Genomic DNA, 16,572 nt, shown 5'->3' on the forward strand with positions numbered 1-16,572 from the left:
AGGAGGTACTCGCTGGTCTCGGCCCCGGCCTGCGCTTGTTGTTCATTTTTTCTCCCACTCTGTTGTCTTTGCAAGGAGATGGGGCCAGCACAATCCTCGGGGATGGGGTCGGCGACACTGAGCAGCGGCTCGACCCACCCCGTGCCCGTTACGGAGCCACATGCAGCCGCCGAGTTGGGGAGCAGTGGGGTCAGGGTGATGGGGGGAGCCCCACATCCCACCCATGGAGGAGCATCCCACCGGCTGCTCCTACCTCCAGCCTCGGCTGCTCTGGCAGCACCTGGCTCCCGGCACGGCCAGGGCCCACCATTGGCTCCAGGGGCACAGAGGAGGGTGTCCGGGCTGGGCAGGGGGGTGATGGGGGGTGACAGTTGCAGGGGGGCAGGGAGGGGCTGCTCCCCACCTCCCCAGTTGGGTCCCAGTTGAGTCTCCCTTTAGGTGTTAACCGAAACAACGGTTTCTGCAGAATAGGTTTGAGGTTTGACGTTTTTTTCCGGGTTCTCCTGGTCAGGTCCCACCCGTGGGGCCGGCACCCTGGCCCACCATGGCGGTGCCCCTCCCCTGCCCGTGGGGTGCCCCCAGCCCCAGCCCGGCCGGGGTGTCAAACCGTCGGTGTTTATAGCTCTCGTTTCTGTTGGAGTTGCTGTGTTGGGTTTCATTCCAGTCTTCCTGGTTCCGCCCTTCTGTAAAGTGTACATTATTCCGAGTTCCTTGTTTTTTATATATATATATATAAATATATATATATACAAACTGTACTCTCCTGCCGTTGTACATTCGGGTGAGGAGAGAGAATAAATCTTTTTAAGAGACAATCACAAATCTGTGAGGGTGGCTTTTTCTTCCTGCTCCCCCGAATTCTGGTCCTTTATCCCCAAAAGCTGTGGTCAGTATTATTTTTTGGCGGGGTAGGGGGGAAGGGGGGGTGGGCAGGGGGGTAGAGGGGAAGTCCCCCAGCTCTGGGGCACCTGAGAGGGCTTAAGCTCTCGCTGCCAAGCTCACCGGTCCACGGCCACCGAGGCTGCGGCGGGGTGGCCCACCAGGTCCTGGGCATTTGGATCCGGCCCCTCCGTTCTGCCACCAGCACCCACAGCTGCACCTGGGTGGGGGTGCTGCTGCCAAGCTCAGCCCCAACAATCTGGGTCAGAATCCCCCCAGTGCCCCACAGCCTGCCAGGGTCCTGCCCGCCCCCATCTCCGTCACCCCAGGGAAGGCAAATGGGGGCACTGGTGTGCCGCAGGGCAGAGCCTGGCTCCTCCGGCTTCCCAGCGGAGGTGGCTTGAGCAGGAGGCAGCACCCCGAGAAATCAGAAGCACCTTTTAGGTTTCTGAGACCTCTCTGCCTTTGCCCACACCAGCCTGAGGCAGGACAGGAGAGAATTTGGTACTTGGGGCACTGGCACAGCCTCATAACTGCAGGTTATTCATGAGGTCAGGAGATGATCCTCACTCCCAAGCTCCCGTGATGAGAACCTTGCACTTTACTGGTAAATTCTGCCATGAAGGAAGGAGCAAAGCGGTTCCCACCCCATCACGTCAGGGATGTGCCAGTAGGGACACGCACAAACACCCCAGGAGGCACCATCCGCCCAGGGAAGGAGTGAGGGCACCTCCAGCTACCAGAAGGGATAAAACTCGGCCTTTCAAAAGCCAGAACTAGAAACAGGTGGTGGTTCAGCTGGGGCACAGGTGCCAAGGTCTCCTCTGCCTGTCTCCGCACCTGGAGCGAGGGGCAGGAGGGGCAGCACCGGCCGCAGAGCTGCACCAGTGCTGGAGGGGCTGGTGGCCCCATAACAACAGCTGGAGCAGAGCACGGCCTCCCATTTTAAACCAGGCTTAGGATGCGGTGCCCCACTGAGGAGGGAGGAGAGCCACCAGCCCTTCCATTTCATGGCAGGGGAAGGAGGGAAAGAGACACAAACTTTAGGATGATTTATTCACACAAACTCGTGTCCCGGCCCCACCTCTCTTCCCCCAAACAGAAAAACACTGACCATGACGTTTATGGAATGGCTCGGACAAAATCCTCCCCAGCAGGGCGAGAGCACAACAAAGCACGCAAGGACAGTTCCACCCGCCAGCAGCCAGGCCAGGAGGAGAGCTCACGGCACGGCTCCGGGGCACGCTCCGTAAACACACCCCTCTGGTGCGGCCTGCCAAGGAAAGCCAGCCAGGTCACATCCGCACGGCACAGAGACAAGAGCACAGCCTCATTCTCCAACATTACAAGGGGCAAGGTGGAAACATGAGCTCCCGCCGGCACCGGCCCCATCCCGGGAAAGCCCCCGGATAGGGAGGGTGTCCCACCGTGACCGGCGGAGCCGCCATCAGCACCTGCCCCCCCCACGCAACCCCCTTTGGTTTGGATACAGCCGTTCGCGCGCTGTCTTGACATCATCTCTTTGGAAAGGTGAGGAGGAAGAAGAGGGGACAGCCCCGGGCCCGCTCCTTACCCATCCCGTGGCGGAGGATAAAGGCGTGAGCTTTTCTCTTGGACCATCACACCGCAGGCAGGTAAGGAAGCGTTCTGCCAGGTATTGCTCCGAAGGCTCCGCTGACCCTCGGAAACCGTCACGGCACTGCGGGAGGCCCACCCCAGGCTCTGCTCTTTTCCAAGAAGCAGCCTCAGCTGTTGGAAGTTCATCTCAATGCCCCTTTTATTGAACGCCGGGATAGTGCAGCGGTAACATCGAACAGAGTTAAGACTGCTTAAAACAAAAGCTGGAAGAGCAAGAAGTTTAAAGAGGGGGGAGGGAAAAAAAAAAAAAAAAGGAAAAAAGATTAGACCAGTTAAACCAGCATCGGTCGCCCCAGAGCGGAGACGCACCAGGGTTTGAGTGTAGTGTTCAAGGTTCAGCTGGAGCACGTCTCCTCCGCGTGCCCACCACCCGAAACACGCCTCCTGTTCAATTAAGAGTCTGAGTGGAAAGACAAAAGGGCAGTCGGTCAGACGGGCGCGCGTCGGGCGACGGGGACGGGACCGCCACGGGTTCGGAGAGGTCACGGAGCTGGGACCGCACCCACCGCCGTGCTGCCCCAGGCGGCCCCGGGCTAACGCACCCCGCGGCGGCACGGAAGGAGCTCCTGTGCCAGTTCCTAAACATCTTCCACTTACTACGTGGTGATTACATGTGTGTGGATAAGCTCTCTAGGCAACACGTTTCAATGAGACAGCCAACTCCGCGGATACACAGGCCAATCTAACAATGAGAAATGCAGTTTCAGTCCAACAGAAGCTGGTCTTCCCTTTCCTCAAGAAAGGAGGTGGAAGCCTCTCTCCCCTCAGCGGCGTTTCCAGGTCACGCTGGAGTCCCCCGCTGCAGCTATTCTTCATCAGAGGAAGAGTTCTGATCCAGGGGGTACACCATGAACATCACGTCCGGCCGCGACGGGACAGAGGGGTGGCCAGGCCTCACGATTTCAAAGCCCAAGAAGCTGAATGTCTTCAGGAGTGGAGCTACCAAAGAGAAGGAAATCCGTTACCACCAGGAATAAGCCTCTTAACCTGCATCACCCTAGAAGCCATGGGTATCGAAGCGTGCCGAACGCCCTCTGGGAGCGCATCCAGGGCTTCCTGCAGAGAAAGAAACCATTGGAACAGGACAGCCCTCTCAAACAGGTGGTTTCGTCTCTCCCTGCGTTCCTCACAGCTGCTCCAAAGCACAAAGGGGATTTTAGTTGTGCAGCCGAGCAGCTTCGCCCACGCCACATCTGTTCTATCCCCTCTGAGAAACAGCGACGGTCGGTTATTGACCTGCACAGCCCCACCTCACCGGGACGCGCGTGGCCATCCTGCAGCACATCCAAGTTTTTTTTCTGTGCTTCCGTGGGGGGCTGCTCTCGGCACCCTTTGAGCCCCGAGAGTGGCTCAGACAGCAGCAGACAGGAATCTACTTACTCAAGGTCTAGGTAGGCGTTTGCTGTCTCCGTGAGGAGGACCTGGAGCTCAGTGGAAACTCCAGACGGCTCAGCGCCGCTCAGCGCGGTCCCCCAGGAAAGCCACCATGGCTCACGCCCAGAAATTCAGAGCGGGGTCAGTCCAGAACCCCCTACATCACCTCAGTCAGACCCAGGGACTGGACGCATGCTTGCTTGTTACTCAAACAACTTCCCTATGAAAGTTACCCTGGAGCAGCAGCTCATCCCTACGGCATCCTCCGACGGTCAGCTTCAAGCCACCGAACGGTCATGCGGAGGAGCTCCTATATATTCTCAGGACAGCACCGAATGTCAGCTGCATTGGCAAGGACCCAGGATCTGGAGCGCTCCAGAACTCACACAAAAAAGCCAAGAGCAACACGCAGCCCATTTTTAAAACCCAAACCCACTATCGGGTGTAAGCGGCCACCGCGGAGGTCACCTGCGCGACCCGTGGCGGTGGTGGCATTACAGCAAGAACTTAATCTGACAATTTTTGGCATCGTGGTGCCGAACGACGTCTTCTTGGGCTCAGCTTGGCTCGAAGGACGCGCTTCGTTTTGGAGAAGACAGTGCAGCTTGTGAAGCAGCAGAGTAAAATTAGAATTCCGGTTGGAATTACTCCTGCCACAGCGATGGCTGCGTTACGAGCCTGTGTCCAGCAAGGTTCGAGTGACACGAGCACAGCTCGGTACCTCACCACAAATCTCCTCAGGCTTCCGTGATGTCACCGCTCATCCGACACGTCTATCTTTAGATCCTAAGGCAGCCTCCTTAAGCCATGAGCATCTATATCCAGGGTGAGGATTACCTGGAGGGCCAGGAAGGGCAGAAGTGCCAGGAGATCTTTAAAAAGCAGATGAGTGTCAGGGCCACGAGCTACAAGTGGTCCTTTCCTACAGAGTAACTGCTCCCTGGTTTCTCCTGCCAAATGACAGAAGCCTGGTGCCAAATGGAGACCTTGGCTCCGCACCAAAGGAGAAATATTAACCCATTTCTGGACAAAGAAATACTCCAGGTAATCCAGAAGCAGCTTCCTGCATGAGACTACTAGGAATAATTTAACAGCAGGACAGCAAAGCTGGAGAAACCAAAATATTCCCTTCTCCCTTAGTCTCAAGAAAGCCTCCTCTGCAAGAAACTGTTTCTGATTTGTGAGAACACCATGAGAATTACACACATAACAATTATTGCAGCAGGAAGCGTCCCGCGGAGCCTCGTCTTGGGATTCCCAGAGTTCTGTCCAGCTTCAGCAGCGCTGTTTTAGATCTAGGGAGCAAACCTGACCGCGGGGGCGAGTTCTCACCTCTGTCCTCTCTGCTTTTTCTGAAGCAAACAAAGACGTAGTTCACTTTCATTTTTTCTTCAGCAAACTCCAGCAGCGCCGACAACCTGCCAAGGAGGAAGAAGACAACATCAGCTCTAGGAAGTCCTGTCCTGAGGAAGCCTCTGAGCATTCTCAACCGTTGGGCTGTTTTCAGGCAGAAAGACGACTTGTTTACAGACCCTTCCAGCGAACAATGGGCGCTGAAACAATGGGCTTCCTGCTTGGGCCCCGCGGAACCAAGAGCTGTCCTCACCCCCAGCCACCCAACGAGTCCCTGTCCTGGGCATGCCAGTGTGCACGAGCGCCCATCAGTGACTTTGCACAGAAGCCTTTGCACGAGGGAAGCTGGACATGGCAGCTGATGCCAAGCTGGGATATATCCCCCTCTCCGCTGGCAACATACACAAAGGGATTTGGAGGCTTTGCCCTTTAAGGGAAGGAAAAAACCACCAAAGCAGCTCAGGCCAGGCAGAAGAGAAGGGAAAAACACCACCGAAGGAGCACGTGCACAGGCAAAGCTGTTTCCCTGCATGCACCAGCTGGATGGCACAGCTGCCGCATCCCAAGTCTGCGCTTCCTGCCTTTCCGGCGAAATTATTTCTGCCACCTCTTGCTGGAAGCGGCGCGGCGTCAACCCCTCTCCCAGCCCCGGGGATCGAGGCAGGGGAGAGCGGTGGCAAACTGGGCTTCAACCCACACGGAATGAAACAGCAGTCAGCGGGGCCGGAGTGCAGCGGGGGAGATAAATTTCCAAGGGTTTTAATACGGTAATGAACGATTTTAATTAGAGCCTCTGCCAGGCTGTTTTACCTGGCTCAAAACAACCCGACAAAATTGTGCTTCCTGCCAGGACGACACAGGTGGGTGAACACCCTCCCTGCAGAGCTGCTCCCGAGAGACAGCTCAAGGATTGACGGGCTGGCTGAAGAAATGACACAGACCTTGATCCGCACTCGGATCCAAATGGGACAAGTGTGAGACAGGACGAGCACTGGCACTCACTGAAGATGCCCAACGAGGTGTTTTTTTTTTCTTAATTAGCTTGTGGCATTTACGGGTGAAGCCTTCTTGGAGGTTTAGGAGGACCTCAGAGAGCTCTGCAGAGGAATCCACTAAAGCCACATCCAGGCTGCAGTGCTCCCCGCCAGCGGAGGAAGATCTCTGGCAAAGCACTTGGCAGGAAGTAGCTGCTCTGGAAGCTGCGTTTACACAAACTTCCCAGAGAAGAGCTGTCTGGACAAAACACTACCGTATTCTGCCAAGAGAGAAAAATCAGAGATTCTGGCCAAGCCCAACGCCTGCGTGGCAGCACGCCAAGAGCAGATCTGCCGGCTGACGAGAAGGAGCGCATCAGTATAATGGAGGTGGGGTTTTTTTCCCCCCTGAAAGAGGAAAATGCCTGCCAAAATAAGCTTACCAAGTGGCCAGCAGAAAAAAAAAAAAAAAAACCAAAACACAAACAAGAAAAGGGGAAAGGCTTGTAGATTTTTCCATAGCAAAGTATGCAAAGAATGACTCTGCTCGTTTATTGCTTGTTTTTCATCAGCACAGGGACTCAAAACCAGTAACCCATCTGAAATGATCACCGAGGGGGGAGAAAAAAAATACATGGAGGACTAACAGGAGGAGAATTCTCTGAAGACAAAGCAGCAAGGACACACTTCAGACACACAAAGGCACATACAGCCCATTCTCCCCACACGCACAGCATCACCCACGTAAGCAAAGCCCTGCTCCCTGGTGAGCCGCGGACGCAGCTCCGGGATCCTGAACTCACCCTTCTTTGCTTCCATCAGCTAATAATCCATCAGGGATTTCCACAAAGAGGCTCTGATTAGAGAGCACTGCATCCCAGGAGGAGGTCTTCACCTCTGTGACCTTGTACTGGAAGTGGACAATGTGAGGCTTCCCTTCGTGCACTGGGACATCTTGGTTAACAGTGATCTTCTCGTCCTGGGCAGGGGAGGGAGGAGAGCTCGTGAAACACGCTTTGGGGTTAACGAAAACTACCCATAAGATGGTAGACAAAAAAAAAAAAAACAACATAAGAGACCGTGCTTAAGCCAGCAAGCATGCAAAGGGACTGTTTTCGGTCGGAGCGGCCTCCTGAAAAAGGACCAGCCCTTACAGACCAGTGTCCATCCAGAATTCCTGCCCATCACCGAAATTCCCCACCGTGAGACTCGCCGTGGCTCGTGAGGGCACGCAAAGGCGGCTGCAAGCTCGTGTCCGAGTCTCAGCGCTCTGAACAAGCGTGGAAGTGGTTAAGAGCTATTGTTCTACCTGTATTACCTCCTTTTTATTCCAACCTAACACAAAAATAAAGAAAAACAAAGTTGTACTCCCCGTGCTGTTTATAATGAGATGCAAATGCCAAATAAATGGTATTACAGTTTTACCAAGACAACCATTATCCTGTTCCCTTCCCCTTTCACTGGCTCAGGGATGCTCCCTGACAGCTCAGCGGGATTTTCCAGCCTTGTTTTCCTGTTCACGGGAGCGCGGTTCTGCGTATTTCCATCACATTAGGTTTCTGGGGAGTGAGAGCCCCTTCATTCCCCGCAGGTCCCAGGCACGTCTTTGAAGGGCAGTTCATGGACCACCCTTCCAAGAGCACAACTTGAAGGGACAAGCTGGAAGAGCATCTGCTGCCACAGTCTGACCAGTTTCGTTGTCTCCCCCCAGTCCCCAACAGGCTTTTTCTTTGAAGGATGACCTCAAATTGCTTTCCCAGATTTTACAACCAACTGGTATGGCAAATTGTTTGCCTCCTGGTTTAAGGGAGGAAAATACATAGCGCGGAGAGAATCCCAAAACGGAGAGAAGCTACATGGATTTGAAGATTGTGATGAGGTCTTTTCCAGAGACCACAAACGTACACGGCCCACTCCAACACTGCTCCAACTAGAGTGCCAAGCCTGCAGGCCGCCTCGGATTCAGCTCAGCAGTTCCTCAAAAACAATTTTGTGGTTAAACTCTATTCCTCCTCCTGACAGTTTTTGCAGGCAGTTGGCTTGCCCAATAACGATTTCCACATTTCACTGCAAAGAGCTCCTCCGAAACAGCAAAGGAATTCATTAGGTTCCCGAGTGAACACTGTCAACGGCAGCAGAAGCTGAACCGTTCCCATCTGCTTGGTTCCAGGCTCATGCATCACACTACGAAGTCACCTGCACAGCTCTGAAGGGCAGAAGCAAACCAGCCAACACTAGCCAAGTCCGCTCTGTTCTCGAGTCAAGGGAATGCCTGGGAAAGCCATGTGCCCCTCTCTCATCACTGGCATCAACAGGTGGGGTGGGAGGTGGTTTACTCCATCGGGTCGTTAGGTGAGCCATCGTCCTGCTTCCAGGCATTTTATTTTAACAGGGTGATTAATTCAGCAGCTCATTACGAGCTCTGATCTGCTGACCATCAGCTGGACTGACAACGAGACGAGCGACAACACTGCAGAGACAGCACCTCACCAGCCAATCTTTAGTAAACGCTTTGTAGTGATACATCCTCATCTCAGACCGTAACAGCAAAGGAAATTTAGGCCAGTTTGGATCTGCAGTGAAAAAGCAGTTATGAAAAGGGCAGTACAAACACACCAGCAGCCAACAGTGCCCAGTAAGAGGGTGGAAAACTCCACAGCGTCGCTGCTTTTCAAGCAGATGTTCTCTTCTAGGTCTTTCAAGCATCGCTGAAAGATCAGCAGTTCAGCAAAAGCACCTCCGAGCGCCTTCCAGGCTCCTCAGCCCTGTGTCACGGTGATTCCTGTCACCACGTGGATTAAAACAGATCCCTTATGGCTTGACTATCGTGACGAGGAAGAAGCCATCGAGTGTGTCAACACTGGCGACGAAGTAACGCCGCGTGCAGATCAGGAACTGCCTGGCTTTGGTAACCAGAGCAGAGGAAGATGCCAGTTATTTAAAGCCCACAGAGCTTAGCTGAAAAACAAGTTTACGCTTCATCGGAATAAATATCCTGTAGGAAATAAGTTTATTCATCGAGTTTGAAAGAAGTTTTTGTCGTTGCGCCTGCTGTCGGGGTTTTACTACGGTTTGGAGCCAAGTGCACTAAGAAACCTACCAACAGCTGCTCAAGTTCAGCCAGACCGCGGAGCCGGCAGCAAGAGGCAGATTTGAGCTGAGAGCTCTGCACTGCAGAGGTGTGTTTGGAAAAAAAAAAGCCCCAAACCAAGGGGATTACATGCACATCCTTCACCAGGGACTTTACAGGAGCCTTTTGCAGTTGTTGTTGCCAGGCAGAAAGTGTCTCTGCTTCAGAAAAGATCCTTCTCTCAAGAAAAGCTCACAAATGCTTCTTTTCTTACACTTCAGGAAAACAAAAACAGGTTGAGGAAGTTGGAAAAAGCAGGCTGGGACTGACACATTGGAAGGGGAGCCTGCAATAGGAGGGGAAAAGCTTTCCGAGCCTTCTGGCTTAGCCCTTCTGCCACCAGAAGTCACACCCTGCGCTCCAAACCTAACGAGGTTTTTCCACTGAAAAGCCCCGTAACGCGATGGCCCGTGAACCAAAGGCAGCAAAACCACAGGGATTCGGAGAACCAGTTTCCCTGGTGCAGTGGGAATGACGTTTGCACAGCCCAGCTTGGGCAGCTATGGTATTTTATTTCTAGGCATCGAAAGAGACGGCGAGGTGCTGAGGAGAGAGGCCGTTCCTGTGAAGCAGCAGCCCAGAATTTTTTGGAAGCCGCTCAAAGCAAAATCCTGTTTACGCAACAAACGTTTGGTTTTAGTTCACCCCTGCAAAATCCCCCCACCATGCTACTGTGGGGAAAAAACCCAACCCACCAGGCTGTCCCCGACACACAGCTGCGAAAACCACCGGCTCTCCAGCCTCGGGCTCCGTTCCAGTCAAGTAAAGCCACACGGACCAGCTCCCATTGGTTACAATTCGCTGAGCACAAGACTTTGCAACCCAGCTCCGCTCCTCGGACGTCCCGAGAAGGACTGGGGGGAAGGCCCCGACGCGCTGGCAGTGTAAGAAGAAAGGATGTTATGATCCACCACAGCCAGGCGAGTCGAGCACGCCGCGTAAGCAGCCTTCTGTTGGCATGTGCTACACCTGCCACCTCCTGCCAAGCCTGCCAGCCCGAGCACGTCCCGGCCGCGCAGCACCGGCGCCGTCCCAGCTCAAGTAAAGCTCCCTTGAAGAAGGGCCGAGGTGAAGGGAACCTGTTCTCCCACGTTATGAATGACAGGACGAGAGGGAATGGCCTCAAGTTGCGCCAGGAGAAATTTAGGTTAGAGATCAGGAAGAATTTCTTTCCAGAGAGGGCTGTGAAGTATTGGAACAGGCTGCCCAGGGAGGTGGTGGAGTCCCCATCCCTGGAGGTGTTTAAAAACCGTGTAGATTTGGTGTTGAGGAACATGGTTTAGGGACCCTGACAGTGCAGGGTGACTGGTTGGACTCGATGATCTTGAGGGTCTCTTCCAACCAAATGATTCTACGATTAAGTCTTTCAACACAAAAATCCCAACAACTCCAGGGAGCTCCAGCTAATTTACAGCGCTGCTGTCCACGAGCACTGGGCTGCACCCTCCAAAGGAGGCAGGCCCCATCAGAAAGGTCATCCCTCCAACTAGACCAGCTGGCAGAGCTGAAAAAAGTACTTCAGCTTTTGGGTGCAGATGCCTTCTGCGGCGACACTGAAGCTTGCTGGCTGAAAAGCTCAGCCCGGTTTAACGACAGCACCGCTAACTCGAACGGGCAACCGAGTGGGGCAGAGTCCCAGTAACCCCTGCCTGAGGTTGGACTTCAAACCACCGGGCAACACAGGTCACTCTGCTCTGGGACGAGCTGTGTTAAAGAAGGGGCTGGTTTTCCTGACAGATCCTGCTCGGGTTTGTCAGCAACACACCCAGAAGGAATTACATCCTGATTTCTGGGATGCAGCTATCTAGATGACAGCCTGCACACCGCTGCCAAAAGCTTCCGTGTGAATTCGAGGCCGTACCGAAATCAAACACTTCAAAGCCTGCGAACCGTGATTCCTTCCACCAGCATCTCCCCGGCGTTGAGCCCGTTTTCCACCTTCGGAGCTCGCCTGGTGCGCGCGCGAGGCTTGGGAAAGCCAGCCTGCAGGAGTGCAGGTTGCAGGGTCTGCTATTTTTCCACCCAGAGGGAATTCACTGTTTGTCCTGAGCCCCTCTGGAAGGTATTTATGTACCTTCTTTATCTGACAGGAAGCTCACTGTGCTGCCTCTCTGCTGCTCCTCTGCACTTCCTGCCCCTCTGACACCTGTGACAATCCGACTCGATGTCCAAAATTCACCAAGGCTGCGCTAAAGAAAACTCTGCTGAAGGCAGCAGCGAGGTCTGCGATTCTCTCCCGAATTTCCCGAGGAGGCTTCCGTCGCTGTGACCCAACAGGGCCTTTATCTCCTCATCCCAGAAAGTTCGTGTGCCTCCCACAGGGTCATTAGAAATCAAGTCTATCCTGTCTGAACAGCCAATTCTGCAAGCTTAGCACAGGTTTAGGCTACCTCATCCGACAGCACTTTACTCCCTGGAGAAAGTGCTCCACGAGCGGAGTAACTCGTGGAAAAGCTGACGCTGTCCCAGAGACAGATGCGTGCCCCCGTAACACAGCACAAAGCTGCACGAGCGCCGATTATCCTACAGCAGGGAACAGCCAGGTCTCCTCATCCCAAAGCCAAAAGGAAACGTCCCGTGGAACGAAGAGGGCCAAAAATACGGGAGCTACGCAGATCCATGTTCTCCTAAGTAACTCTGCAGATACAAAGCCTTCCTGATCTTGCCTCATCCTGCGCACATGTTCTAGAAACATTCCCATCTTTTTGTGAAGTCAGGAGTTACGCTGCCCATCGGTTCAGGCAGCTCCCAGCTTTACCTTCCGGACTACGGCACAGGAAGGAGCTTATCAGCCCTTGTCTCTCTGCATTTCACCTTTCTGCTTTCCCGCTTCCTGTTTCTCCGAGGCATTTAAGAAGTTGTCTCACGTTTTGATAACGCTGGCTCCACCCACAATAGCTGACACCGGCCCCCGGCAGCGGGGCTTGTGAATTATTTGCTGCACATCTTGGAGAAAAGGCCTCTCGTTTCTGAAGAAACGGGATATTTCAGCAGGACAGGATGTGCCAACAGGGCGGCTGAAAAATCACCTGTTCTCCCACGTATTACCTTGGAGTTATTTGCATTTATCCCCACCAGTCTGCGACAGCGACCGAGCGCAGGTGTGACATGGGTACAGGGCATCATTTAGACAGCAGATCTTTCTCACCTTATATATCAGAGCTGAAAGAGAAGGATCCCTGCCACCCCCTCGCCCACCGGGGATCTTCGACAGTGGGTGAGGGGCATCAGGAGCACCACAGAGGCCCGGGAACAATGTGCCTGCAGCACTGCAGCTGGGGACAGTTACTCAAAGGTAAAATACTACTGCAAGAAAAAAAAGAAAAGATAAAGAACACCAGGTTACGTTAGCAGGGATCACATTTCGGACGCTACAGTTCAGTTCCTCACGGCCCCAGAGCGCTCGTACCCGTGCCGTGGGTATCCCTGCTCCTCCACAGCATGCCAGAAGCAGCTATCAGGGCTTCGGCACCCGGACACGAGCGTTGAAAACCCTCGTGCTGCCCAAGTCGGTGGCATTTGGTTAGAAACCAAACCTCTGCAGCCCAGGACCAGAGAGAGCGCTGAGCAACCTCATGCTAATAAGGGCCGCCTGGAAGGCTGCCAGCAGCAGATGGCTGGAAACGCATGACCAGATGAGCACACGTCTTCTACAGACAAATATCTACAAATAGATCAACGGGACCCAGAAGGAAGAGGTTTTAAGTTTCGCGTTTTCGAAAGGAGGAGGAGTGGAAGGGCTGGTTCTTCAGACGTTTTCAACGCGCTCTGCAACGTCCGAGTCGACATTTTCACGCGCAGACGAAACGTCACCCGCGTGCCCTCCAGCCCAACCCCAAAACCTTACGAGTTCACCTCGCAGATCCACTTTTAAGAGCAAGAAAATAAGTTGCTCTTGCAGTTCGTAAGTTTGGTTGGTTGTCCTGCACGTGGTCTTCCAGGATCGCTTTGAACGCTGGCTTGAGCGTCTGCCCTAGCTTTCAGGAAGTTCAAGAAAGCAAACTGTTTTACTTGTGGAGCATTGCTCCCTTTCTCAGCACCGCAAGAGCTCTTTGCCAAGGCACACGGCGCAGCAGCGGTGTTCCTCTGACAAAGCCTGCAAAAGCAACGCAGAGAAACCAGTCGGTCCCCAGCGCTCCCATTAGGAAACACGCCAGTGCAAAGCTATGTAAACACCACCAAAATAAAGGGGAATCCGAGAACACGGAACGAGGAACAAGGCTACAAGGGACAGCCCTCACAGATGTACTGACAACTTACTGTCTGTCCTCGAACTTCTCACTCGAGCCGTTCCCAAGACAGTGTTTTCCTACTCCGATCCCTCTCCGTGAGGGAAGAGGCATAAGCATCCAAAGCCCAAGCGCTGAGCTGCACGATCAGAAGCGCCTGAACCGCCTGTAGAGGCTGCTGGAACGTGCACCAGGCTGCAAACAAACTGCTGAAATGTGGCATTTCCCTACGCCGAAAGACAACTCGCAAACGCAACCACGACACAGGCGGAATTTGCCAAGAACTCCACTTGCCATCTCGTACCAAAATAATCTTTCTACAGGAAACGCAAATATTCTTCCTCCACATACTTCCTCCTCTTCCAGGTTCGCCAGCCTGGGCTCTTCAGCAGCATTCCCATGTGCCATGGCCTACGGCAGGCACTGCTTGGAGAAAAGGCTGTTTAAACACACTGGGAAAAAGATATGAAGCGGGCGCACTGGAAACATCTCCGCACACATGCTCAGTGGCGTTTGGTGTTCATCCAGTCCCTCCTCACGGCACGACTGGGGCTATCAATGGACCAGTGTGCATTCAGTAGTAGTGGATGTCTAGAGGCATGACAAAGCACTTTGCTGTGCGGTTCCCCACCCCCAGAAAGCTGTTGGCAGCTTTGTTATTCCCTTCCCTCCTCCCTCACCCCCCAGTACAACAATGTACTATTGATAGCTCTCTCCGACTTGTGGCCAAGACATCAAGAAGCTGGATAATGAAGTGTAGTTGTGGGAAAAAAAATAATAATAATAATTAAAAAAAGCAAAGAGAGAGAGGCAGTAGTTTTCATGCAAAGCAGTTCAAGACACTGCCCGGTTTTGCTTCCTCTGGCAGAGGCAGAAGTCAAAACACAAGTCCCCTTCAGCTGCTGAGCCCTGCCAGCAGTGCTGGGGCTTCATCTAGCCCAGACCTGCACCCTACCACTGTCCTCCCCCAGAACCAGCTCGGGTCCCGGGAGCAGCACCACCAGGAATGGGGAGCGAGTATGTGTGTGCGTGGGGCACAGATTAAAAGAGGTTTTGCTTCCTCCAGACGCGCGTTAGCACCCTGGGAAGAAGTTCATGCAAGTGCCCGACAAGGTCTGATCTCGTCATGCCTCCGCACACGAGCGGTCCGCTGCAACTCTGCTCCCCGAGGCCTGTTTATAGTTGGAAAACTAGGACTGAGCTCCCTTCTAGCCTCTCTTCTCTCTTTTGAGACGCTGCTTTCCAGCGGCTTGGTTTAGATTAAGATGTGTCTAGATCCCCAAGAGCCTTTCCCTGAAGAAACTCCCAAGCAAAAGCTTCTTGACTGAGTCCTGCCTGAAAGAGGAGCTGGAAGTCAGCGTATGTTGTCAGCCAGCAGGTATAATTTTAACTCACTAAGCTTCCAGCAATCTCAACCCCGTGCCCTGTCCCTGGGAAGCGCAAAGGACAACTCCTCAACTTTTGAACCCCATCGCGGCTGCTCTTCGCCAGCCCTCGCACCTGAAGCCCCAGGCCAGCGCTGCTTTCACTCCACGACAACACTCAGCACCCCGGGGCCTAGAAAGCTGCACGTTTTCTTGGGGTTTTTGGGTTTATGTTTGGGTTTTTGTTGGCGCTGAACACTCGGGCCAGATGGCAGGATCCACACAGCTCCCTTGACATTACAGAAATGAAGTTTTTTTTGTTTTCTTTTTCACCCCTTTTTAAAACAGCTGCTGAAGATGCGGTTGCACTTAGCCCATGATAAGAAGATATTCTGCTGCCAGACCACGGCAAGTCGTACATATTAAGGAACCTTATTCGAGGAGCAACTCCTAAATAACCATCTGAAGAGGACAGTATAGCTCAAGCGTCTGCCATACAGGCAGCGGCCAAGAAACGAGGTTTACACACATCCTCCGGGCGCTTATCTACGCGGCACGGCAGAGGCTCAGGAAATGACACTTTTCGGGCTCTAAACAAGGAACAGACACACAAGATAATCCGGTCAGCGGAGAACAACACCCGCAAATCGTGCGAGTTCACGCCTGCTTGATAACCGACTCGCCAGGAAAAAATTTAAAAAAAACATAAATATTAAAAAAAAAAAAATCACCTTTGAGATGCGCGGGGAGGAAGAGCACAAACCCTCCTCATCCTTAAGAGCTTATTAGCAAAAGGGCGCTCAGACACTCGCTGCTGAGGTGGGGTAACACCCACCCCCCCGCCGAGCCCGGACACCCGCCCGGGGGTCTCCCCGCACAGCAAAGGGCCGCCGCGACGGGGATTTTAACCCGGGAGAGGCGGAGAGACACCCCCCTCCCCCCCGCTTTATCCCTCTTCCCGCCCGCACCCCAGGCCCGGCGGCCGCCGCTCTGAGGGGCGGGAAGGCCGCGGCGGGCGACGGGGTGGGCCCGGCGGTGCGGGGCGGGTGGGGCCGGCGCCGCACCGCACCTGTCCTGGGTGTTTATCATCCTCGGCTCCGGCTGCGGCTCCGGCTCCGGCTGGGTCCGCCCGCTCCGCTCCGCTCCGCTCTCCTCAGCGCCGCCGCCCTCGCTCGCCGCCGCGCTCCGACTGACCCCGCGGGCCCGCGCGCCGCCTGGCCCCGCCCCTCCCGCCGCGCCGCGCCGCGCCCCGCCCCTCCCGCGCGCGCGCAGCCGGAGGAACCGCCGCCCCGAACAAAGGCGCGCGCCGGGCGCGCGCGCGCTCGCTCACTGCGCAGGCGCGCCGCTCCCCCCCCCCCGCCGGGGTCCGTCGCGCTCCCTGAGGGGACGAGGGGGGCTCCGGTCACAGCGCGGCGGGAAGGCGGAGCGCCCGTAGGCTGGAGGCTTTCCCGGGGCCGGCGTGGCTCCTGTTGGAGTGGCGGGGGAGGAGGGTGGGGAGCGGCGGCACCGGGCGCTGGTGGGGCCGGTGCAGGCGCGTCGCTGGCTCCGGTGTGGGGTGTCCTGCTTGAAGGGGGGTGGTGGCGCTGGGAGCTCGGAGCGGGGTGAGCAGGGGCAGGAGCAGGGAAGGTTCA

The 16,572-nt window shown here is 54.8% G+C and overlaps 1 protein-coding gene across 1 annotated transcript; it reads right to left on the reverse strand.

Annotated features, from left to right (window-relative positions):
- Positions 1-2,445: 2,445 nt before the first annotated feature.
- On the reverse strand, positions 2,446-16,063 carry OAZ2 (ornithine decarboxylase antizyme 2). Its single transcript, XM_086620446.1, is given in 6 exon segments — positions 2,446-3,456; positions 5,224-5,309; positions 7,022-7,197; positions 12,497-12,577; positions 12,579-12,654; positions 16,011-16,063. Coding segments are annotated over 6 exon segments (573 nt in total). The 5' UTR covers positions 16,031-16,063; the 3' UTR covers positions 2,446-3,322.
- Positions 16,064-16,572: the final 509 nt, after the last annotated feature.

This window comes from Tauraco erythrolophus, chromosome 14 (genome assembly GCF_009769465.1).
Source record: "Tauraco erythrolophus isolate bTauEry1 chromosome 14, bTauEry1.pri, whole genome shotgun sequence".
Lineage (NCBI taxonomy): Eukaryota > Metazoa > Chordata > Aves > Musophagiformes > Musophagidae > Tauraco > Tauraco erythrolophus.